This window comes from Pituophis catenifer, unplaced genomic scaffold (assembly GCF_029215685.1).
Source record: "Pituophis catenifer annectens isolate HBS135680 unplaced genomic scaffold, rPitCat1.0.hap2 SCAF_2, whole genome shotgun sequence".
NCBI classification, from domain to species: Eukaryota; Metazoa; Chordata; class Lepidosauria; order Squamata; family Colubridae; genus Pituophis; species Pituophis catenifer.
Genome location: NW_027256882.1, coordinates 182010608 through 182035575, shown reverse-complemented (window position 1 = coordinate 182035575; position 24968 = coordinate 182010608). Strand labels below are relative to the sequence as shown.

Here is a 24968-nt window from a genome sequence, read left to right as displayed (position 1 = left end):
TGATCTAATCTACACAGAAAGTCACAGAGCAAGTGACACCCATCCTTGTGATAGAATGTTAGGATGGGTGGGTGGCAAAACCATTCAAATTTAGGCTCAATAGGTACAGTTGTGTACAGATTTTATAAATTCTGAGAAATAATCTGGATTATTTAGATGGGGAACTAGATAAATTTTCCTTCTCCCCTTCAGAAGCCTTAAGGTCACATCTCCATAGATGAACCCACTCTTCTCATACAGCTGAGAGATAAAAGGCAGGGAAACAGGAGCTAGGCAGTGGCTTCAGCTCACTAAGTTCCTGTGTACTCTGCACAGGGAGATGGAATAGATCCACAAATGGTCATTGTTTTCCTGAGTTCTGCAAAACTGATGGACATAAAATGTGGGACTGGCTCATGCAGAAGACCAGTAACTAGGAAGCACTTTTAATAGCCAAGGAGGCTGAAGCACAGCAGGATCTAAGGAAGATAGGGCTACACAGAATGCAATCACAGCTTCCCATCCTTCTTTCTGTAGCGAGTGCGACGTTTGGTCTTGGCCTCAATGATTTGCTGAGATTGACGCTTCAGAGCTGCCCTTGTCACCACATCAGCATCCTCCTCCCCACTGTCCTCCTCATCTGCAAATAAATAAATAAATAGACCAAAAATATCACAGCACCATAAGCCAAGGAAGATTATCCACCATGACAGGAGAATATGGTAGATGAGTTGTAAAATCTGTCATAAAACAAAGGTTAGAGTCAGAAAACCAGAACTCTATAACTGTCTTATAACTAAGGGAGATAATGTATCTGTGAAGCCAAAGCCGTGAGTTCAAGGTCACTAAGGCTATACACAGGAGTCATAAAGGTAAATTAATAGAGACCATAACCAACTGGTGTGATAAATTTGGACAATCAATTTTCAGATTAAAAATAAAGAAACTAAAATTAGCATGCTGTCTACCTTATGTAATATACTCATCATGTGCGGTTTTGCAAAATTTTATGGATTTTTTTTCACATTGTGGAAAAGCCAAAAAGAAATGCTAAGGTACTATTCCTAGCACTGAAAATTAGACCATCCAAAGTAATAAGGTTGGAGCAGTCAACAATTATATTAAATGTATAAATAAAAGAAATTCCACAGAATCTTGGCATAATTAAGATAAACAGTCCACAGTCATAAAAAAACAGTAACTTTAACTGCTGTACTCCCACCACCTGTTGAATCCCTGGATACAGAGCCACAGAAAAGGCAGCATATAGTTTTTGTTCTGTGGCCACACTGACCTCCTAATATAGGGGTGTCAAACTCAATTTCATGAGGGCCGCATCAGGGTTGTTTGACCTTGGAGGGGGCCAGGGGTGTGTGGCCAGGGTGGGCATGGCCAGCTCAATGTTACTTATGTCAGGGACACCTATGGGGGCCCAAGTGTTCTGCCAGCAAAAATGGAGCACCTGAGCTATGTTTTCACTGGCAGCGGCAATGCGGGCCAGTCCTTCACTGTTCCTAGGGCGGCCCCGCCAGATGTAAGCACCCTGTGGGCCGGATCCGCCCCACGGGTCTTGAGTTTGACACCCTTGTCCTAATCCCTGTCTAGACTTGTTTACTTACCATAATACATATCCTGCTTCTGTGCAATGGGAAGTTTCACTCTGGTATTGAAGGCAGGCAATCTCCTCTCAAGTTTAGAATGAAACTGCAACAACATAACTGCACTTTAGATTATAGACATGGGGGAGGGCATGGTGGTGCCCTGAGGTAGAGCCTAGCAATACTGATAGTTCAGTAATTGTGATCTACATTTTTCTCACCAAATTAATAGTGCTAATTCAGAGGCATTAAAGTTCATGAAACTCTAGAGTATATCCTATTCAAACAAATGAAGATCAGAAAGAAAGAACGACTGGGTAAGGTATTGAGTTTTGAGCTAAAAGCAACATTACAATTCTTTATCAGCCATGTACTTTGGTATTAGCTTACAACTAGCCTATCACAAAAATATCTATTGACTGATCACAAAACATGCTTAATTAGGTCAGTGAAAGATCTAGAAGCTGTATTTGCCTAACATGCTAAACCTAGTTACTTCTAATCTTAATTTGCTTTTGTGATTGTTTTATGCAAACCTAGCCCATTTGATTAATTTATGGTTCACTACATCCTGAAAACTCAGAAAAGGGGTTAAAACTGTGCACATGTTAAATGTGTTATACAAGCATGGCCATTTTTTTTAAAAAAAAAAAGTTTGCATGAGAAACTCAAAATCTCACCTGACTGGGCCTGAGATTTAATAAAATATATATATATATCCTTCAAAACTGGAAAGCTTTCTTGTTAGTGCAAAAATTTCAATCTAAACTTGAGCAACCCAGAGTAGGCCCAGGACCTGTTTCTATCTAGAATTATATGAATCATACACACAGCCAAAGAATGCCTTGAACAGTTTTACCCACTGTTGTAATGTCTACTATGATCACTGACCACCATGAACCTCTATAGAAGCTTGGAGGAAAAGTGCTTTCTTTGATCATTTGTAAACCAAAAAAAATTGCAAAAATCTAATTCTTCATTCAAAAGAAACTAAACTTCGGAGTATTGTTTTTAAGAATTTAACTGCTTGGTAAATTGGGGAATAGAATCTGTAAGAATCTCTTTAAACTGTAGAGTCCTTGGTGCTGCTGAAGGTTGGCTGTTTGCTCCAGATGTTTTGTTATCAGACTAGGCAACATCTTCATTGCTACTTTCTTTTTTCCATCCACTTCAATAACACTTTTCTTGCACATCTGCAAGAAAATAACTAAGCTCAAAGAGGACCAATGACTCTACAATTCAACTCTGAACTACATACATTCTCTTCTATTAATCCTTATAAAACAATAATCAAATACATTTTTAAGAAAATATAATTCTATGTTGCTCTTTAGCCTGATCTGGACTTACCTCCACTTCTTCAATTCTCCTAAGCAGCTCTGCCTTGTCTCGATCCTTCAAGAATTCTACCAAATATAGCAATTTCTCTTCTGTTTGGGTCATGAGATCAAGAACATATTCACTCGCTTTCTCATCCAACTCCATGGAAGCAAAGCGGCTATCTTCCTAGGAAAAAGAAGCGCTGCTAACTGGCCCGGGTTTCAATATAACACAACAAGAAATTCAGAAATTTGCTAGAAAACTAATCTGCTCAGGGTCATAAAGAGAACCACAACAAAACACCAAATGCATTGCTTTTTAGTTGTTATTGTTTCTAGTAGGGCAACAAATATTAGGGGTCTTTGTGGTGTTTGTTATAAACACTAGCCTCTCCTATCTCTATCTCTTTCATTCCTGCTATCTTCTGTGAAAGGACACAATTAGCTCTCCCTTTTGAAAATGTGGGGAACAGTCATGGTGTTAAATAAACAATGAAAATGGGAAGCCATGGTGGGTATCATGGGTATCAAGCAGCTTAGAGGTATTCTTCATTAGAAAGCTGATAGTCTCAACTCTAGACATAGGCAATTGGTGACTGCAAAAAGTAATCATTTAACACTCACCAGTTTGATATGCTGAACTTTGGAAGCCAAATGTTCAATGCCAGCCTTGGCATTTAACAGAACCCGGTTCACCTTGTTCAGTTCAGCCTGGGTTGCATCACGCCTCTTTTCTTCCTTTTGTAGGTGATCATGTAACTCCTTCATCAGATTCTGAGCTCTAGAGCAAAACAGGAACAGTACTGGACTCAAGAAAGGAACCTATGAACTTCAGCTCCTAACTTTCACTGCTCAGTTTTCTACTTGCTATACATAACTTCATACTGAATAGCAGAAAACAAAGGTTACCATTCTGTAAATTGGTGGCCAGTATATGCTGCTAATTACTCAGGTTCATATCTCACAGCCAAAGAAAAGCAAGTACTCACCCTACTTTCCGGGCCTCTCCTGAGTACTTAGTATGCTCTAATTCATGTAATAGCGCATCCTTTTCTTCTTTAAGCTGTTCCAAGGATATTTCATTCTCATTCTTCATTTCCTCCAGCTGTTTGAATGTTTCTTCTTGGGCCAGAAAGCAGGCCACCACATCCTATCACATGACCATAAAGTAGGCAAAGCATCATCAACCAATCCAACCTGACTTCTTCCTACTCCACAGGCTAGTCTTTGCATTCAAATCAGAGACAATGTGCTTATGTAATATACCTCTTAGGGAAGACTGCAAATATTGTTAATCAAATCTAACATATTCATCTTATTTAAAAAACAAGAAGTCCAAGAAAACTCCAAAACCAACATAGCTCTTTGGATTTATATGGCTTTTAATAACAGACTAGTCTTCAATTTACAGTTTAACAACCAAGTTGAAAGGGGAGCAATCTACAACATAGAACTATATGATGCAGATCTGAGAAAGATGGCTGTAGGAAAGGATAATGGGAGGACTCTGGCAGTATCAAGAGCAAGCTCAACAAAGGGCATCATTTCGGTTTAATATCATTGCATTCTGATGGGAAGATCCTAATGACCTAGGAATGAAAAGGCATCTAGGAGCAAGAAGAGGGTTTCTTAGTGTGACTGGTTTGGGTTTTTAGTGATTTTCTTTTTATTTATTTATTTAAATTTATATACTGCCCTTCTCCCAAAGGACTCAGGGCGGTGAACAGCCAGAGGTAAACACACAGAATACAAAAATTTAAGAACAGTTTAAAAAACATATTAAACAATTTTGGCCCAACAATTAAAATACCCCTTTTAAAATTCAAATTCAAATTAAGCAATTGGAGAAGTTAGGCCAGCCTGGCTTGTTGAAATAAAAAAGTCTTGCAGGCCCAGCGGAAAGTATGTAAATCCGGAATCCTCCGTATCTCCGGGGGGAGCTCGTTCCAGAGGGCAGGTGCTCCCACAGAGAAAGCTCTCCCCCTGGGGGCTGCCAGTCGACATTGTTTGACCAACGGCACCCTGAGGAGCCCTCTCTGTGGGAGCATACTGGCCGGTGGGAGGCTCTCGGTGGCAGAAGGCGGTCTCGTAGGTACCCAGGTCCTAAGCCATGGAGCGCTCTAAAGGTGGTCACCAACACCTTGAATCGCACCCGGAGGACCACTGGAAGCCAGTGCAGCTTGCGCAGGAGAGGTGTTACATGGGAGCGCCACGACGCTCCCACAACCACCCGCGCGGCTACATTCTGGACCAGTTGGAGCCTCCGGGTGCTCTTCAAGGGGAGCCCCATGTAGAGAGCACTCAATTTTGATTTTGATTTTGACAGATTAAATCCATTTGAGATTGGCTCATAGAACAGTTTGGGAAAAAAACCACAAGGGTTGAGACTTTTCAGTGTGTGTCTTGTTCAGAAGTCCAGTCTCACCATAAGTCACATATTCTGAGCACTGTTGGAGATTTTCATACTGTATTAATTCTATTAGTACACTGAGTAGGTGGATGACTATAAGAATGGGAAGGACAAGTACCAGGCATAAGTAAACCTCCAATGCTACAAGGCCAATGCGATAGGAAAAATTAACCCCTTCTCTAGAATAATGGAAAAAACCCCACCAATTTTGTTGAAAAAAATTAAGACCCTAAATGGATTGATGGCCCTAAATGTACTACTATGTTTCCAAATTGAAAGACTAGTGGCAGCTGATGCATGGAGTGGTAGGGCTGTTTTTTAGTCACACATGAATGTACTCTAAGCAGCTCTTGATTGTTGATGTCAAGTGTGCCTTGGTAGGGAATGATAATGGGATGGGATGGAGTTGCTACAAACAGGGCTGAAAGAGTACAGATCAGAATTGAACTTTATAACTAGCCCTTCTGATTGAGAAACAAAAAGGCAGACAGCTAAAATTATTTCAGCCTGGATCACCTTTTGCGTACATTTGATTTATTTTCTGGCTTTTTTCTCCTACTGATTTTGATTGATTCCTCCTGAGCTACCTTAAACTCTATAATGTAAACTCCTGGTGGTGGGTGGATCTGCTTGATTATTCTTCATTGACTGATCCAACAATTAAATTTGGGTTACTGTGCATATGGAACAGATTCTTTTTCCTGGCTTCAACGGTCCAAAAAACAAATATCTAAGGACTACATTGCTTACAGTATAAGCAAATATGACCGAACAGGTCATATTACTGGATCAGAGTAAAGACCTACCTAGATCAATATTCTGTATTTACCACACCAAGAGATATCAATGGGAATTTCACAAGTAGGACAAGAATGTTCATTCTATCTTTTTGGCTTCCTTTACTACTTGTTTGCATTTTAGTAAAAGTTTTATTTAGTTTTGTTCTCATTTGGACAAGATTTCTAATTTCTAAAGAAATTTCTTGCTTTAATTTTTTATTATTCATGAATATCCTCTTAGATACAATAGTATTTTTTCTTACCTGTTACAAATGTTCAAGTGTTTTGAGAAACCCCTGGTTATTCTAGAAAAACACTGGACCTCTTGATTTCAATTTCAGTTTCTATGTTACCAGTCCCCTACGTTTTGAACAGTCACTTTGTTCAACATAAATTAAACTTGATGTCACTGTAGATACTATTTTAAATTGTTCCACAGCACTCACATTTTTTGCAGATGTGGATGATATTTAGGATTAAATCCAGGGGCATTTCTCCTCCATTAAATGTCCATCTGTTCTACAATTCTAAAAGGCTTATCAGTCTTTTATCCAATTATATGAGGACTGATTTAAGTCACCAATTACCAGAAAACGCTCTCCTTTGGCTAGCTCTCCAATTTCATTTTCTAATATATGAGTACCTTGAGAATTTTGGTCAGAGGAATGACCAAAATGACATTGTTATCTACAGCACCCCCATGGAAAATTTTCCCTTCTGGGGTTTCTTGTTTGTCTGACATGCTGTTTGTGATTTACAGAACAGTACTCTCTGAATGTGCTCTTCCCTTTTCTTCTAATAGGGTTTCTAGAAGTACAACCACACTCTTCCACCATGTATGTTTGGCCATTTTATCCACTTCTTCATAAAAACCAAATATTCCAAATTCTCCATACCTGCACAGAGCTGAATGGGAAGCCAAAACCCCACACTTTAGGAAGGAATTAGAAAGGATTTGCAGCACACAATACATAAAGCTCTTACATTAGCCTCAGTGACCCCAGTGGCTGCTCGGACTTTGTCAAAGTTTTCAGATGCGGTGAGCACAGCCTGTTTGGTTTTTAAAATGTTTGATTTCTTAAATTGAGGTTCTCTAAGCAGATCTTCAGTTCCAAATGGGATACGATCCTTCTGGGAGTGCTGGAATACATAAAATACACATGGGACATGAAAACTGTTGGTCAGCAAATAACTGTTGCATGACTTTTTTGATTCCACTTTTATATATACATTTCAAAGCATAGAATGTGGTAGTGGAAACCAAATTCATAATAAACATCTCAGTTTTCAGTTAAAATACAAGACTATTTCTGGTCTTCTAGCATAGCCTGAAATCTGTCAAGCACGCATATTTTTCCAGATGGAAATTTTTCAGCTGTCCATTCAAGATAATATGCTACCGTTTCAAATGGAAGGCATTGTTATTTGGAATAAGCTATGTACAATTCTGTGAATAAAGTGGATTTCCCCCAAAGTGTTGAGGATTAGATGTTCACACATTAGAGTTGATTGGTGTCAAATTTTAGTTGTTAATGTTTTAATATTTTAATAGATTGAGTTTTATAGTTTTAAAATTATTTTATATATCTTTTAAGTTTTGATTGGGAGTCACTTAGAGTTGGTTGTGAGATAGGCTGTTATATAAATATAAATAAATAAATAAATAAATAAATAAATAAATAAATAAATAAATAGGTAGATTGACTATGGCTTGGTTCACATTATATTGTAAAATATAATATGGCTTGCTTGGTTTAATATATTATCTAGCCACTATGATCTGAAAACTATAGTTTATGACAGGATGATGTGGGCACTCAGTATTTATAACATATTTAATGAACCAAGATTAAAACAAGCCATGGTTTTAGGAAAAATCATGAATCCAATCTGTATATTGGGAAAGGGACAAGAGTTTCCAAAATGAGAGAATGACTTTCGTGCCTCATTACGTACATTATTTCTTAGCTTCAGAAATGTATAAAAATTAAGTAGATATATACAAAATACACTTTGCATGCAATTAGTAAGGGTTATATAACTCAGCCAATGGACAATTGTTTAGGATTTATTGAAACACTTTAGTGTGATTTATACACTGGTGTTGGAAAAGTGTGCTGCAATCCTAGTAAAAAAGGGAGGGGCATATTATTATCATCAGTTTTTAAAATCCAGTTTGAATTTATTTAAAATTTCAATATTAGAGTCATGAAGCCTAATTAATCTAATCTAATCTAATCTAATCTAATCTAATCTAATCTAATCTAATCTATTTATCCAACAGAATCTAATCTAATCTATTTATCCAACAGAACTCACGCATCCCAAATAATGGGGGAATTTTGCATTTTGTACACATCCTAGAGTTTTCTGAATAGTTTTTATCCCAGACCTACAATTGCACTCAACAATGAACTAAAGGGCCACCATCAGTGAGCTGTTGGACAGCATTACTTGATCTATTGTGTGGATGTTTGGGTGGTTTAGGGGTGGGGAATTTGTGATGGGTAGAGGTGTGTTTGGGGATTGTTATGTGTGTTGGACCTGGTCTTTGGGTGTTAAGTGAATTTTGTTGTATGTGTAAACTGTGTATACACGTACAATGACAATAAAGTTATTATTAATATTTGATTTGAGATGGTCAGAATGTAAATCTTATAAACAGATAAATAAACCTTTTATTTACTGAGAATAAAAGGTTGCTGCTGCTGGAAATCAGTCAGTGGGATTTCAAAATGTCTTTCAATACAACTGCCAAATAAGCTTGGATGTATTTAAATATCAGCTAAAGTCTAGACCATCTTGATTTAGGAAGGGTAGAGCTCATATCTGCTCTTTGTCTCATGACTCCAACAATAAAGGGTTTTTTTCTCTTTTCTACTCTTCCAGGACTGGTACCCTTTACCTAAACCCTATGCTATGTTTTCTATTTCTTTCTCTGCCTTTTGTGCTGCTGCTACTGGAAACAAAACAAAAATGCAGATGCAAGCATTTGCCTTTTTCTCATGTGAAAGTGGTTTCTATGAAGAGAATGGTTATGTATAAAGAGAAAGAATTAATTTTAGCACCTGATGGTTTATTTTACAGGTAATTAATTTTAATATATAGGTTTTATTCAATCAACATTTTTGGTCAGGCTTTACTTTTAAATGCTACTTCTATCAAGTTTGTATGTTCATATATATACTGTACATACTATATATAACTGTGTCACTCAGCTACATTTGTATTGATGAGTGAGATATTTACCAGATTAATTTCAATGGAAATTGGTAATTCTAGGTTGACAAAGAAATCTAGGCATCACATAGAACTTTTTCTGCATTTATAATTTTTTTCTATTTTATTTTGGGAAAAGGGCATCTTAACTTTTCCACTTTTTTGGAAAATATGGTACATCTTTACTTTTGTGCATATGCCAGGCAAAACAACCCCTTAGCTGATAATCAAAATGAAAAGAAAAATAAGCAGTCACTTCATGGATAGCAAAAAATGCTACACTACCCGTCTTTCTGCACGCTCATTCTGTGCTCTCTTTTCTTCTGTCATTTTCTTTATGTCTTTCAGTTTCTTATCTCGAATCTTTCTTTCTCGGTAGATGGTTTCTTCTTGAGTCAAAAGCTGCTCCTGCATTGTAAGGGGAAATAAACAGGACATACTGCCTGATCAGCACAGTTCTGCTATTCTTAAAGTTGTTTGAAATGGTCCACTAGATACATCGATGCAATGATAGCACTGGTTTATCCAGACCTGAGAATCCTTTTTAAAAGTTTTGGGGATTAATGGCTATTAGTGTTGATGGCAGTATGACTGCCTCTGAAGGCTATCTGCTGGGTTTCCTTGAGCAATTGGTTGGCAACCGTAAAAACAAATTGCTGGGCTACAATGGTCAGAGATAATCCAGCAAGATACTGGTTAAGTTCTTATTAATCTTTCCCCAACCTGTATGGATTTCCTCATGGAAATCCGCCCCATTTGCTCTATTTACCTTTAATGAAAACTCCGTATATTCCAGGAATTTGTCAAACAGAGAGCTTATTATTAGGCACGCTGTTATGAACACATCAGTTGTTATTTCCTGTTTGTTTTAGCAAGAGTTTTTCCTAATATGATTCTTCTAAGATGCCTCCAGATTAAATCATAATTTATTTAAAAGCTTGAAAAAAAATATGGAAATCATATGTCTGTATACAAATATAATTAATTCTGCAAAATTATGATTCCAGGTATATAACTAATAAGCTAGATCTCCTTACAGGGGCTTATTTTGGTACATCTCCTGACATTCACCTACACACTCCTGGATTTCTATATACCATGCCATTTCTTTCATATACCTTTGGCAATGTGGCTCCATCTATTGCAGCTCTGATCTTTCCTTACAACTGCTAATACCCATTAAAAATGGAGCAGTCTGGATATACCAGAAACCAATAGTACCTTATCTGAATTAGATCCTAAGCTATGGTTGTGATACTGAACTAGAGCATTGCATATTCTCTTCCATTGCTGATACCTCAACTCTTACTTAATACTGTGCTTATCCCATTCCCCTACCCTAGCAACGTTGCGAGCATGTTGTGCATCAGTGTTCACGCTTTCCAGTTCTTGGAGCTCATGGCGTAGACGTAAAATTTCTGCTTCCAGGGCATCCAGCTTGTTCTGAAAGTGCAAGCTTTCCTCCTGGAAAGGGGATGAAAATTTCAGAGTGAATGATAGAACAATCAACTTTAATGTTCCTACATTTTCCATGGGCCATAAAGTTACAGGTGTTGCAGATACAACAAAATTATTGAGTATATAAATTCCTAACCTGTCCATAATCCAGATATTAACAGGTCAGAGATTAGATACCTCCTCCTCAGGAAACCCATGAGCAAAAGCTGTCATGTTGCTTTTTGATCACTGCAAATTGAATAGCACTACACTAGCAGTGGCTAAAACGTATCTTCTTTCTTTCAAGATTATGGGGAATGCCTAGAGTTGTGTATCCTGTTTTGAAATAATCTATTTTGATGAAGGCATCATACCTGCATATGTGCTTTTAGCTTCTTATACATGTTGGTGATGCGTACAGCCTCCTCAGTCTTGAATCGGGCCTTTTCCAAACGGTTCTCCAGTGTTCGCAGAGTCTGGATGCAAAGAGCAGCAAACTAAGATAGCAGCTGAGCCAAGGATATTGAAAAGCCTATAAAACTCCATCCAATTCAATTTGATCCCTGTTGTAAAGTGCTATATAGTTGCTGAAAGGTGAGCAATTTAATTGCTTTACAGTAGCTCAATACCCCAAAGAGTCCAATTTTCCTTCTCAGTATTTTTCACATTGTGGAAAAACAACACATCACGTCTGGAGTCACTCCATATAGCCACAATACTAATAGTCTGGTCCAATGTCTGGGGAAAGAAACAGATCTCCAGTATCTTACAAAAGATTAGCAGGATCAGGACTCAAGGGATATTTTGTGCCATGGGGGAATGCTGCAACATTCCTTCCTTCTATTAGGCATAATGGTTTAACAGAAGGGTTGTAAATATGCCTACTCTATCAGACCTCTTGAGATGAAAATAAATTACTGGAGACATGTGGTCCTGTCCCTTTATATATAGTAATCAGCACATTGAGTTGCACTTGGAAGCCCACTGAGAACTAGTGAAGCTCACAAAGTAGATGCATTACACGGGTATACCAAAGTGCATTCAAAACCACTCTTGCTGCTGCTACTGGCTGAGGCTTCCAGATGATCTTCAAGAGGAGAGAGATAAGAAGATATGAGTAACAGTGAGGAAGACCTCCTAGTCTAGGAATGGAACTCCCACATTAATCACACTATTATTGAAGAAAAGTTTTCCAATATTTTTCTGAGTTTGAGGGAATTTACAAGCAAAAGAAATGGAATAGCTTGCCTCCTGGGGATGTGGCTACTCCATCACTGGAGGTTTTCAAAAACAATGTAACAACCATTTGACTCCTGTCTTGAGCAGGGGGTTTGGACTAAAAGATCTTCAAGATCCCCTCCAGGCTATGATTCTATGAGTCTGTGGTGTTGCCTTCTTGTTAGATTGCATTGTTCTGTTCTTCAAATAGCATGAACTGTAATTTGGTAAAAGTCCAGGATTTCTTATTGGACACTTGGCATCTGGTTATTCTTTTTCCCTTTTTTTCTTTTTAAATCAAGTTTTATTGATTTTTTTTCTTTCCCCCCCACTCAGCTGCATATTTTATGAACAGAGTATTGGCCATATCATATCTTATACAACATCACATGCAAATACATTTTACTTAGTTACAATTTCTGCCAAGATCATCTTTTTCCATATTTTTAAATCATATCTTAATATTTCTATGTTTATTTATATAAACAACATCTTTATTCGCCCTCAAATTCTAATTTCTCCATTTTTACTCATATTTATTCTTTTTTACTTTTTAATAATCCATTCTTTATCCTAATACATTTACACACGTTTGAGGTTGCCTTTCTTCCATTTCATCTTTTTTACTGTACAGCAATCTTTCTTCTCATTCTCTTCCGTCTCCCTCCCTTCTTTTATCCTTCCTACTTTCTTCTTTTCTCCTCTCCTATTTTCCCTACTTCCCCTTCCTTTCTCCCCCTCCTCCTCTCTTTCTCCCTATCTAACCTTCTCTCCTAGTCTTATTTCCCCTCTCTCCCTTCCTCCCCTCTTCCCTTCCTTCCATTCCTCTCTCTCCTTCTCCCTTCCTTCCATCCCTCTACTCCTTCTTTTGTCTCTCTCTATTGCTGTATTCATTTTTAATTTACTATTTTCCACTATGGTGTCCAGGCAACCCTGACTTTTCCTCCATTTATTAAATATATTTCTCAGAATTCCCCTCCTCTTTTTAATTATTAGCAATATATTTCAACTTATTTCATTTTTACCTTAAAGACTTTGCTGAGTTGGCCTTCCAAGCCTTAATCTATTTTACCTTTAATAATATCTTTCTTTTTTACTTCTTACTTATATTTCATTTCATTCTTACTTACATCATTTACTAACATTTCAATTTTATTCAGTTTTACATTTCAGTTTTTCATCTTAATTTCAATTAATTTCTTTGTTCGTCTCCATCTTTAACACACTCTTCTTTACCATCCACTATTATTTCTCTCCAATCTATACTTCTTCAGACAACAAAACATATAACCCATTCTGTCTTTCATATTACATCTACTGTTCTATTTTACATTAAAATCTTTCTTTTTTGCTTCTTGCCCACATTTCATTTCATCCTCTTATATCCCTTTTATAATAATCCCTTCTATATTTTTCTTCTAACTTACTTTTTACATAGTTTCTACTACTAATATTCTTCTCTTAAATCAGCATACTGATATTTTAATTTCCTTTCTACTATCCCCTTTTTAACCATTTTCTTTTAATCTCTCCACAATTCCATAATTTCCTCCCTTTCTCCCATTCTCTTATCTTCTTCTTTTTCTTATATCTCCCTTTCTGCCTCCTTTCTCTAATTTTTACTCTTTTAACTTTCCCTCTCAATATTTCCCCATTTCCTTCTCTTCTTTTCTTTTCTCTTCTTTTTTGAGAGATATTTCCCCTTATCCATTTTCATACTTTCACTGTCAATCCCAGTGTAATCATCTGTATCTTTATTTTCAATCATTTCCTTTTCAGTCTTGTCTTCTTGCTTCTCTTGCTTCCCGTTCATATTTTCTTTCATTTTTTTTACATTCTAACCAGTCCTCCACTTTTTTATTTCCCTTAAATGCTTCGCTTATCTTTTGAAACATCTCCCTTAGTTTCTCATATTCATCCTCCCAATTCTCCATGTTATTAATTTAAAGGGCAAGAGGTTTTAAATTTATTATTTTTTTTACATATATTTCAAATTCAAGTCCATATATTACATTTTTCAATGTATATAACTTCAATTGTATGACAGGTGATACTTAAAATGCTCTTGGGCATTTTATTTATTTTGAGCATCCCAAAAGAATAATGATTGATTTGTTTGTGGTCACAGTTCATTCTTTAGAGATGCTTTTGTTATCTAATGAATAATTTAATCATCTCAGTATTTCAGTCTGGTAACACGTTAAATAGCAACTGTATATGACCAAAAAGACATTTTATCAAAATTTAAAAGAAGTAAAAAAACCCACAGCATTATACAAATTGATTATAAATGGAAGACAGCAATATCTGGAGCCAACTCTATAAAATCCAAATATATAAACACCTGAAACTCTTAAGCTATTTATAACTTCCAGTGAAAGACATCTGTCTGTTTTTAAAATGCCATTTTTTTCTTTAAGTTATAATTTTGTTTTTCTTTCCCACATACATACAAACACACACACATAGCTTCAGAAAAGAATCATACCATAGAAATACTTGTCAGAACTTCTAGGATAGTCCCTTGTTGTATTCCAATTTAACCCTATAACATATGGCCTCTTATGTGAGTATAATGCTAGAAACCCAGGGATCTTCTCTACTCAAAACATGTATCGTTTCTTTGAATTATGGGCTCTTCCCTGGAGCTGTTGTTTATTATAAGCTAAAATGTAAAGAGCTAGTGATTATAATGTGGTGCATGCACGGAGTTAACAGCATGTATCTATGTAGGATACATAGTTCTTTATTTTCAGATGAGCAATAATTCAAATTAAAGTAGCCGAACATTCAAAATGGCAGAACATCTCTATGGAAAGACAAAGAAACCTGGTATAGAAATGAACAGTAAAGATCCAAAAGACTAAATTTTTGTCCATTGCTTGGAAATCTAACCATGTTACTCCTTCCTCATCTCTCTCTGCTTTGACCAGCTTATCTGAAATTAGAGTACATAAATCATGTCTACTTTTAATACTTAGATATAAATCTAATAGCTAGAATAAGGACAGATGTAAGGGAGAAAACAATAGACTTGTTCTTTGCCTCCCTCTTATGGTATATTTACATAACTTTACAATAATAACCAACAAACTACATATTAAAACTTATAATTAGCAAATACATGCTTGATTTTCATTGTCAAACAGAGGAGGTATTTAGGAAATTTATTTATCAAATTTATATAGGGGTCCGTTTCATAAAAAATTATTCTGGGCGGTGTAATGTAACAAGAGGAAGAGAGAATCATTACTCTCGCCACAATTCCAATCCAAATCAGCCCATCCCTCCTATAACTACCAATTGTCCCATGAGGACAGCTGCCAATAGTAAAAAATGAGAGCTGATATCTGATAATGTTTGAAATGTCTAAATAGCATAACAGCAAAATAGAAGATATCTTTTAATCATCACTGTATTCCAAGAAGAGGAGTTGCAGGAGGGCAACAATACACTCACTCATCTCTGTTTTAAAGCATGACCCTCATGCTACCTGGATGGCTCTAGATATTGGCTTTGCTCAGAGTGAAGCCATTTTCAAACCTTCATGCACTGATTCCTTTGGTCCCACTTTTGTAAGAAAAAAAGGAAGGCTAGGATCCTGGCTCTCAAGCCTTTCCATCCTACTGCAGGATGGAAGGGAAGGGAGGGTTCCAAACAGCCTTCAACACAATCTTCCAAGGTTTTATGGCAATGCTTTATTTTAGATAAACAATGAGGAAAGACTGCACCTATTTGAATATTGGGAAGGGGCCCCAGTCCATGTGAGCAATGGAATGGAATAACTCACCATGGTCAACTCGCCATGGCCAACTTGCCACAGCCAACTCAACATGGGCAACTTGTCATAGGACAACTTGCTGCTGGACAATTCAATTTCATTATTTAAAGTAATTTTTAAAATATTTTAATTTTTGCTATTCACTTTTCATTTTGTCCCTCCTTTGGCATCCTTTCTTTAATGATTCTATTCCACTATTTCTTTGATATCATTGTAAATCTTGTCCTGCAGTGAGTTGTCCTAGGGTGAGTTGGCATGGCGAGTTGTCCCACAGTGAGTTAGCTTGCCGAATTGTCCATAGCAAGCTGGCTGCAACAAGTTGGCCATGGTGAGTTGGCGATGGCAAGTTGGCTGTGACAACTCTTTCCAAGAGATTCAGACTTCTCTCACCTTGGCTGCCTCAATGTTCCCTTCTTCCATTTCTTGCATATCATTGATTTCTTGTGCCTTAGTACTGTATTGAGTCTGCAGCTCCTCCAGCCTGAGCTTCCTCATCTCCACTTGATGCTTCAAATTGTTTAATTGATTGATTTTCTCGCATAGTCGATGATTGATTATCTGAATAGCACCCTTTATAGTAGTGAGGAAAGGAAACAGTTTAAAGCAATCTGAACAATTGCACAGGCTGTTCATTTACTGGGAAAAGGAGGATTTGAATTATAGACAGATAATAATTTTTAATAGATCAGAAAAAGCCTAAATTGAGAAAACTTCCTTCCCATGTTGCAGAAGCATCTTCAGAATCCCATGGTTTTGTCAGAGTGCATATATAAAAGGAACAGACATTAAATTGCAGACATGCTGGCTCAGGAACTCTGGGAGTTAAGTCCACAAGTCATAAAAGAGCCATTGTCCTCCACTCTGCAGTAGAGGCATGTTAACTTGAGTTAGCCTAGAATTCTCAAACTTCTTTAACTCTGTAATCCCAACTCCCTAAATACCAGTTTTTTTAATCTAGCAATTAATTTCAGAAATGTTTGCATGATCAATTACCTCCCCAGTTTTATTTTTCACAGCTCCTTGTTCAGTTGGATGTTCTTGGAATGCAGCCTTAATTACTTTTTCTTCTCCCTGGAAAAAAAAAACAACATCCCAAAACAATTATAGTTATTATATGAAGGTAATCTAAATCCAATTTTTTGAAAAGAGAAATACCATTATTGGCTGGGTTTCAGTATTAATTTTCGTTGAATAAGAATTAGTAGTCTGGTTCATACATAATCCTAAAACATAGTGAATGGGTCCATATAACACACAAGGCCAAAAACAAGTAAATCAGATTATAGGTTTACATAACCTGAAGCCAGCTCATGGGTAAATGGGGGATAAGAGAAGGACATAAGCAACAGACTCTTTTAGAGTTCTGCTGCCTTCCTTCCTTCCTTCCTTCTTTCCTAATATAAAAAATGAAGATACAGAAAAAGCTTAAAATACAATTTTCTGATCAATACTGCATACTTATAATAAACCTTGCTAGAGCAGCATTAGGAAAGAAGCATTTGTGTTATTAAGTGACAAGCAAGCCAATCAGATACAATGGAAAGGGACAGGTTTTTAATAATATTGTAAGCTGTAACCCTGATTTTTTTTTATCACAGAATTTGATATTTGAGATTGTGTGTGTGTGTTTGTGTATGTATATAAGTATATATGTTTATAATATAATATAATAATATAATATAATATAATATAATATAATAATAATATAATATAATATAATATAATATAATATAATATAATATAATATAATATAATATAATATAATATAATATAATATATGCCTATGAAGAAGGCACAGAAGAGGCTGTACTTTCTGAGAATGCTCAGGAAGATAAATCTATCTCAGCATCTACTTCTGCCCTACTATCGCAGCACCATTGAGAGTGTCCTGACATACGGCGTTCTTGCTTGGTATGGGAGCAGCTCAATAGCGGACAAAACAGCTCTACAGAGAATCATTAAAACTGCCCAGAATATCATCGGACTCCAGCTACCAGCCCTGGACGACATCTTCGAATCTCGCTGTTTGAGAAAGTCTTCTCAGAGACTCTTCCCATCCTGCTTACAATCTTTTTGGACTGTTGCCTTCTGGCAGAAGATAGAGAACAATTAAAATTCAGACCACACATTTTCTGAATAGTTTTTATCCCAGAGCTATAATTGCACTCAACAATGAACATCAGTGAGCTGTTAGAAAGTATTACTTGGTCTGTTGTGTGGATGTCTGGGTTGTTTAGGGGTGGGGAATTGTGGTGGGTGGGAGTGTGTTTGGGGATTGTTATGTCTGTTGAACCTGGTCTTTGGGTGTTAAGTGAATTTTGTTGTATGGATATACTGTGTATACATGTACAATGACAATAAAGCTATTATATATAATATAAATATAAATATAAATATTATAATATATAATATAATATAATATAATATAATATAATATAATAAACATAATATAACATAATATAATATATATTATGATATTTCTAAAAATACATTGAATAAAGGCAAATGGCTGTTCCTGTCACTTTTGGAATACAAATGCAGATATACACACAGACGCATAGACACACAAAGGCAAAGAGCTGCTACAATATTCCAAAAGTGACAGGAACAGTCACTTGCATTAAGCTACCAGATCTGAGCAGAAAAATACAGACAAATTTCAGATGCCAAGAAAGTTTTTGCGTTCTGATTCTCTTCGTCATTTCATGCTTGTCAGGATCTGATCTGGCATCTGCACATTTATAGTCAATGAAACCAGAAGTTACGGTGCTTGACAAATGAATTTGCTAGTAACATGTTTTAATCTGGCAAAGCTGAAAAACAATTTGCCCTAAAGGGAGGAGGTAGTAAGCATAGCAGACTGTTAGAAAACCCATTTGATGAGGACCCAAATTGTTGGGGGGCAATATGCTGACTCTGTAAACTGCTTAGAGAGGACTGTAAAGCACTATGAAACGATATATAAGTCTAAGTGCTATTGCTATTGAACAGAGCAGCCCAAATGGAATAAGCAGAGAGCTTAAATATGTTTTACCAAGAGAAGATGAGATTAGAGTCATTATACTTTTCTTTTCCAATGTCATACTGTATGAACCCAAAGGGAAGCAATTCCAAAGAAAGGGAAAAGAAGTGGTGATTATGATTTGACAAGGGCTCACTGAGACAGGGCAGTAGAAGGCCACAAAGCTCACCGCTAGGAGGTCTGCCAACCTCTGATGCAATTTCTTATTCTCCTGCCTCAACCGCAAAATGGACTCCTTGTTCTTCTTGATGTTCCATTGGGAATTCTCATAGAAAGCTTTACGGTCACCTTCTGTAATGAGCAGAAATGAAACCACTCTGCTGATCAAGTAGTTGCTGGCTCATTGAAAAAAGCCAACAAAGCCAAATAGTTCCAAATTGACAGGTTGTTAATTTAGAATGAAGTTGTTTAATGTACCACAAAAATGAAGGAATTAATGCTGTAAATCAGAAGTACAATTGTGATGATAGAATTTCTTTCTATATGAATTTATATTTTCTTTATCTGTAGAAACAATTTTGAACTTTGATTTTGCAACAATGTTCATTTCTACGCTTCAAGCCTGAAAACAAGTGAGCTTTTACATAACGTTTTCATAAAAGATAATAGGAACTTTGTATGGTATGATATTATAAGGCAATCATCCATTGGCCATGGCAGAAATATCTCCCAAGCACTTTCACTAATTCCATATTCCATCAAAAATAAATTAAATTGAATATATTTTGCTAATGAGGACTAGTGTCTCCATTAATTTTTTATATTTTCCAATAAAGCTTGATTCTATCAAGCCTGGAAAATCCATACTGAACATTCTTCTCATATCTTCTGATACTTTTCCAATAGAATACCACTGTTTGATCCAGTTCACATGCAAACGATTTGTTATGGTTTTCTTATGAAGACCCTACCTCCCATATGTTGTGTCTTTTTAAAGTTGTCATTCTCCACATGTTAAGCTGATATTTCTTGAACAAACTTTTGTGCTTTTTTGGCCTTCAATGAATGTATTCTTTCACACAGATTCGTTCACATAAACACATGGCATAAAGTTACACATTATCACTACATCTAACAATGGACTGTATGGTACAGAGCATTATATGCTATGGACCACATTCTAGTATTAATATACCGTACTGATACAAGTTTACATAGACATTGCACTCCTCACAAGGAATTCAGCTTTTAATATTTAGATTATGGTGTAGTTGTAATTATCCCAGGTTTGGGGAAGGAGCTTTTTTTTTCTTCTATCCAGTTAAGAGGAGGATACTTGAGATCTAATTTTAATGCCAACAATGAATGAATGAATGAAGTAAATCTTTTGCTAAGTATTCTGAAACTATGATCAGCACACAATATGTGTAGGCAAACAAGGTGCAATAATTAAAAATTCTCTAAGGGATTAAAAAAGCAAAGAAGTTGGGGAAAAGTTTAAAATGATAGTTGATAGAAGGGCTGAAGGCATTAATGTATGTTTTTTCAGATGTCTTTTTTCTATCTTTGTGTTTGTTCTGTATATTTTTTAATTATTTTTTTTTTTGAGTGTGTGGTCTATTTGGTCTAATTACTCTTACTTCACCCTGGAATTTTACAAGAGCCAAGAGTCATCCTCTAGGCATAATGAGGCTTCTTTCTAAATGCCCATAGTTTTGTAATTTATATTTAGGGGCTGTACTTATCTTGTCCTTTTCCTCTCACCCTCTATATTTTCAGCACCCCTTACCTAGAAGCTGAATCTTGCTTTGCAGCTCCGATATCTGCTCATGAATAGGGGGTTTTATTCCTTCCAGATGTGTTACTGGCATGGCAGCAGTGACGGTGGCGAGAAGGTGGAGTCAAAAAAGATTAGTTGGACGGGAGAGAAAACACCAGCGTGCTTCAACCCGGGCTTCCTGAGATAACAGTAGGCAGAGCCTGTTGGGTGCAGAGGGCTAAACAGGGGATGCACTGAGAAGGAAAATGAAGTTACCACACGCATACAGACGCGTTTGACAGCAAATGGTGCTTCGGCTTGAGAAGTCTTAGAGCCTCTCCCGTTGGCCTTCCAACAAAGGCCACTGCCGCTCATCCAGGCTTTCCCCGCGCCCCTTGTCGGTGGCCGCAGCTCACTTGCCCATCAGCATCCCTACGCCTAGATGGGTCTCCATGACAACCACTTCCGACGCAAAGCGCTTATTGGTGGAAGGAGCGAGTTCTGCAGGGCACGATGGGAAAAAGGTCAAACTCTCCTTGCACCTGCCGGAAGTGAGGCCGGAAGTACCCTTCGTAATCCTCACACGGGGGATAATAAAATCCAAATTTATTATTAATTTGTCACGCAGGAGATGAAATGGAAACATTTCATTGTCCACGTGGAACAAGCAACAAATAAAAGCGAACTGCGGTTAAATCCTTGGCCAATCGTGTGGCATTGGCAGCATGGATGGAAAGGAAAGCACTTCCGCCACTCTTATGATGGTCACCAAGGAAAGTCGAAGTCAAAACGGCGACTGGGAGAAAAGGGCCGTTTAAAGTCCCCACCCCGTCCGCGCGCTTTGGAGCGGATATTTCATAACTTACTTCCGGTTTCGAGGTGGAGGGGCTTGGGACCTTTTTCCACGAGAGTTTCGGCGGGAGGCGGGTAAGGAGGGCGGCGGGGGTGGTGCATGCACGGGTAGGGGCGCGCCTGTCGGAGGTTGCTGTTGGGGGCAGATTTCCCGGGGAGTGGGGAAACGCGGAGCTCTACTGGGCTTGCCCCTCTGCTTGGCTCTCGGTGTCCTAGTCAGTCGCCACGTAGATAAGAGAGCCCGTTGGGTTAAAACGCAGAGCATGGCATGCACCGCATCGCGTTCAACACCCTGTAAGCTTACCCAGCTTTCCTTAAGCTGCTGCTGTTCTGATAACTTGTTTTGTAGCTTTCACCCTCCGTGGACAGTATGGACAGAATTCTAGTCCAGCACGTCTGGAAGGCTCTACACTAGGAATGGCTGATAATAATTAGCCATTGTTGCCTTTAATGTACGCTCCTCGTTTCAGTGCGAATTAGGTTGAAGGTCTGTCTTTCTTTCTGCAAAAAAAATATTCAGGCTTTGCATTATTGCTCACTTTTAAAGTTTAGAAAACCTAAAGTGCATTCGACTAACATAGAACAATACTTAATTGTTGATTCTTTGTCCTTTAGGTATAAAGGGCCATATTACTGCAACAGATCAATGAACACTTAATCTTAATTCTTAATAGCAAAGCTCTGGGTGAACTCAACTTTTAACAGAGTGGCTAACGTGAATGAGAAGCATTCATGTTGTTTATTTTTTGCTTTATGTGCCTATGAGGATATTTCAATTTATAAAAACTATGTGGCATATCTCAGCTGATTAAAAAAAAACTGAGATTTCAGCTTTTTTAATTTTCCAAAACTGGTTTAAATTGAAATTAAAATGCTGAGCTATAGCTTTAGACAAGTTACTGTTTCAAAATGACTCTTTGGGTGGTGTATCCAGGAATTAAGAAGTTTTCAAGACACCGAGCAATAGTTAAACTATTAATTAGGAAGATGGGAAGATAATTAAAGTTTGACATAAGCATTGCATATTTACTAGCTTAATTCTCCAAACGGAAGATTTGTACTTCAAAATGGCAACTGGTAATAGGAAGCAAGTAGAATCTTGACTGTGTTAAGTTATGATCATCATAGCAGAATTTTAAACTCAGAATGTGGGAGGTGCATTTTTCTGATTTGTACAGGTTGCTGCATTTGTGTGGTAGTTTGGAAAACAATAAAGTCTTTTGAGAGGAACTTGGCTCGTGCCAGTTTCATGGAATTATTATGCAGGATTTTTATTTTTTTGCAACATTAAGGAAGTGGTTTATCATTAAAAAAATCTGATTTAGCCTATAGCTTTTAGAGTATCTGGTGGTGTTTCATTGAAATATCAGCTGTAGAGATCTGAAATTCTAGAAAGCAATACAATGCTAAAGTTCATGTATTGTAAGTTTCAACATGTAGGAAGAATACTGCCTATATAAGAGCATTTTCAAGCAAGGTATTGCACAGTAAGGTTGGGAAAGGGAATAATCAACATTTGATTAATATCTGAGGGGGCTCAAAGTTGATCCAGCCTTCTGAGGTCAGTAAAATTAGGACCCAGATTGTTGGGGGCACAATGCTGACATTGTAAACTGCCCAGAGAGTGCTATAAAGGCGGTGTGCAAGTCTAAATGCTATTACTATTTGCAGGAAGCTTGTAGCGCCTGACTATAGTGCTATTGATTCGATTTATTTTAAAGGATGAACTGAAATCTCTCTTGAGAGAAAAGAAAAATTCCCCCAGATCCTTTGTCAGCTCTTGGAAGTTGAAGAATATGTGAAGCCATACCCAGTCTCCAGGGACCAGAGCTTATATTTGCCATGGTGGTGACACTTAGTTACTTCTATTCTGGGTATAACAACTTTATCATCTTGCCATAGGAAAAACCATAAAAATGCTTAGTGTTATGATGCTGCCCACATTCTAAGGGCCTTGGTATATTGTGTCCAGAACACAAAACTTTGTTAGCAGCCTTATGGCAGGTGCAATGAGTAATCTGATAGTTGTAGAGGCCATTTGGGAGAGCAGAGAAGCTATCTTAAATGGTTCATGTATATTCTTGTTCAGTTTTGGGATAGTCCTTAATGACACTAATTTGAGATGAGATATTACTATCAGTGGGATTGAGACACATTGGAATAGTTTTAATGTGTTCGGAGTGGTGGTCTAGTAGTAAAGACATTTGCCTCCCACTTGAAAGATAGAGAGTTCATTCCTAGGTAGTGGCAGATGCTTCCTAGGGCACAAAGAAAAAATATCTGCTGGAACTTTGCATAGGGAACAGATAGGGCATTGACCAGTAAAAGCACAGCTCCATTCAATAACCCGGACCTTACCCTGAATTAGAGGGTTATAAGATCATAAAAAGGGAGAAAGTGATATCAAAACAAGTACAAATCTTGGTCAAGAACACAAGTATTTACCAATTCTGTTAGAAACTGAAAATAAATCTTTGGACTTGCATTTTAGGCACTCAGGAGATCAGCTTCATAGAATTTTTTGACTACAGAGAAAAAATATAAATCACATGTGAGGATCCTACCTGAAACTTGGGTAACTTAATAGTTTTATTTAAAATAAAATTGGATGAGAGGAAGGAATATTCTGCATCTTCCTCCTCCATATATTCATGTTAACAGGAAAGTTATTTATTTATTTATTTAATTTATAGGGTCACCCCAACAAGTGGCTCTGGGTGGCAAACATGATTAAAATAAAAAGCAATTATAAATATTGCAAAAATTAAAATCCAAACAACTGTGAAACAGCAAATCAGTAGTACAACTAAGAAGTGGAAGTTTCTAGAGTAACAAGTCCTTTGTTTGCATTTTGTTCCAGGAGTTGCTGGTTTTGAGCTTCCGTTATGCTGCTTCTATATCTTGGACTGCTCTCACTTTCTGGCCTGGCTTATCCTGTGGAAGTGAAGCGTCCAAGAGGGGTCTCCCTAACAAGTGAGTTTTCAAGCGGATAATACAGGTAGTCCTCAACTTACGACCACAATTGGGCCCAAAATTTACGTTGCTAAGTGAAAAATTTGTTAAGTGAGTGTTGCTCCATTTTACAACTTTTCTTGCCATATTTGTTAAGTGAATCACTGCAGTTGTTAAATTAGTAACACAGTTAAGTGAATCTGGTTTTCCCATTGACTTTGCTTGTCAGAAGATTGCAAAAGGTGATCACATGACCCCAGGACACTGCAACTGTCATAAATGTGAGCCAGTTGTCAAGTCTCCGAATGTAAATCACATGACCATGGGAATACTGCAACGGTCATAAATGTGAAAAATCATCATAACTCACTTTTTTCAGTGATGTAACTTTGAACAGTCATTAAACGAACTGTTGTAAGTCGAGGACTATCTGTAGGTTAGATGACAGATTTGATCTCCTCTTACAATGTATCACTGGGAAAGTTTCATTATTTCTAGCAATCAAAGGTTGGAAATGTGTCTATGTGTTTGCATTATAAATCAAAAGATTGCATCCATGTTGTATAAGGAAACCTCCATTATTCTCCAATGTTTGTTTTCTTGGATTTAAAATGGTGGTATGAGAGAGAAAGATGGTAATCTGAAGAGAGATTTAAAGCAAATGAGTTACTGAAAAGAAAACAATTTAGTGTTTGAAGTTTGT

At 37.1% G+C, this 24968-nt stretch overlaps 2 protein-coding genes across 4 annotated transcripts in view; one reads left to right on the top strand and one right to left on the bottom strand.

Moving 5' to 3' along the window:
* On the bottom strand, positions 1-20629 carry ODAD3 (outer dynein arm docking complex subunit 3). The gene is made up of 13 exons (XM_070935265.1): positions 20492-20629; positions 18932-19053; positions 16734-16811; positions 16131-16310; positions 11116-11217; positions 10643-10768; positions 9590-9712; positions 7070-7225; positions 3886-4046; positions 3521-3677; positions 2928-3083; positions 1599-1683; positions 1-619 (listed from the first exon to the last, which is right to left on the bottom strand). The coding sequence occupies exons 1-13, from the start codon at positions 20571-20573 to the stop codon at positions 489-491; spliced, it is 1659 nt and encodes a 552-aa protein (XP_070791366.1). The 5' UTR covers positions 20574-20629; the 3' UTR covers positions 1-488.
* Positions 20630-21274: 645 nt separating this feature from the next.
* The window catches only part of PRKCSH (PRKCSH beta subunit of glucosidase II), a 51079-nt gene continuing 47385 nt past the window's right edge, over positions 21275-24968 (top strand). Inside the window, exons 1-3 of one of the 3 annotated variants that reach the window (XM_070935264.1) lie at positions 21275-21388; positions 23805-23864; positions 24174-24286. In XM_070935264.1, coding sequence (XP_070791365.1) covers positions 24199-24286 — 88 coding nt within the window. In that variant the 5' untranslated portion in view covers positions 21275-21388; positions 23805-23864; positions 24174-24198. Of the gene's footprint in view, positions 21389-23804; positions 23889-24173; positions 24287-24968 lie in introns of all 3 variants that reach the window. The other 2 variants (XM_070935263.1, XM_070935262.1) reach the window with 2 other exon arrangements.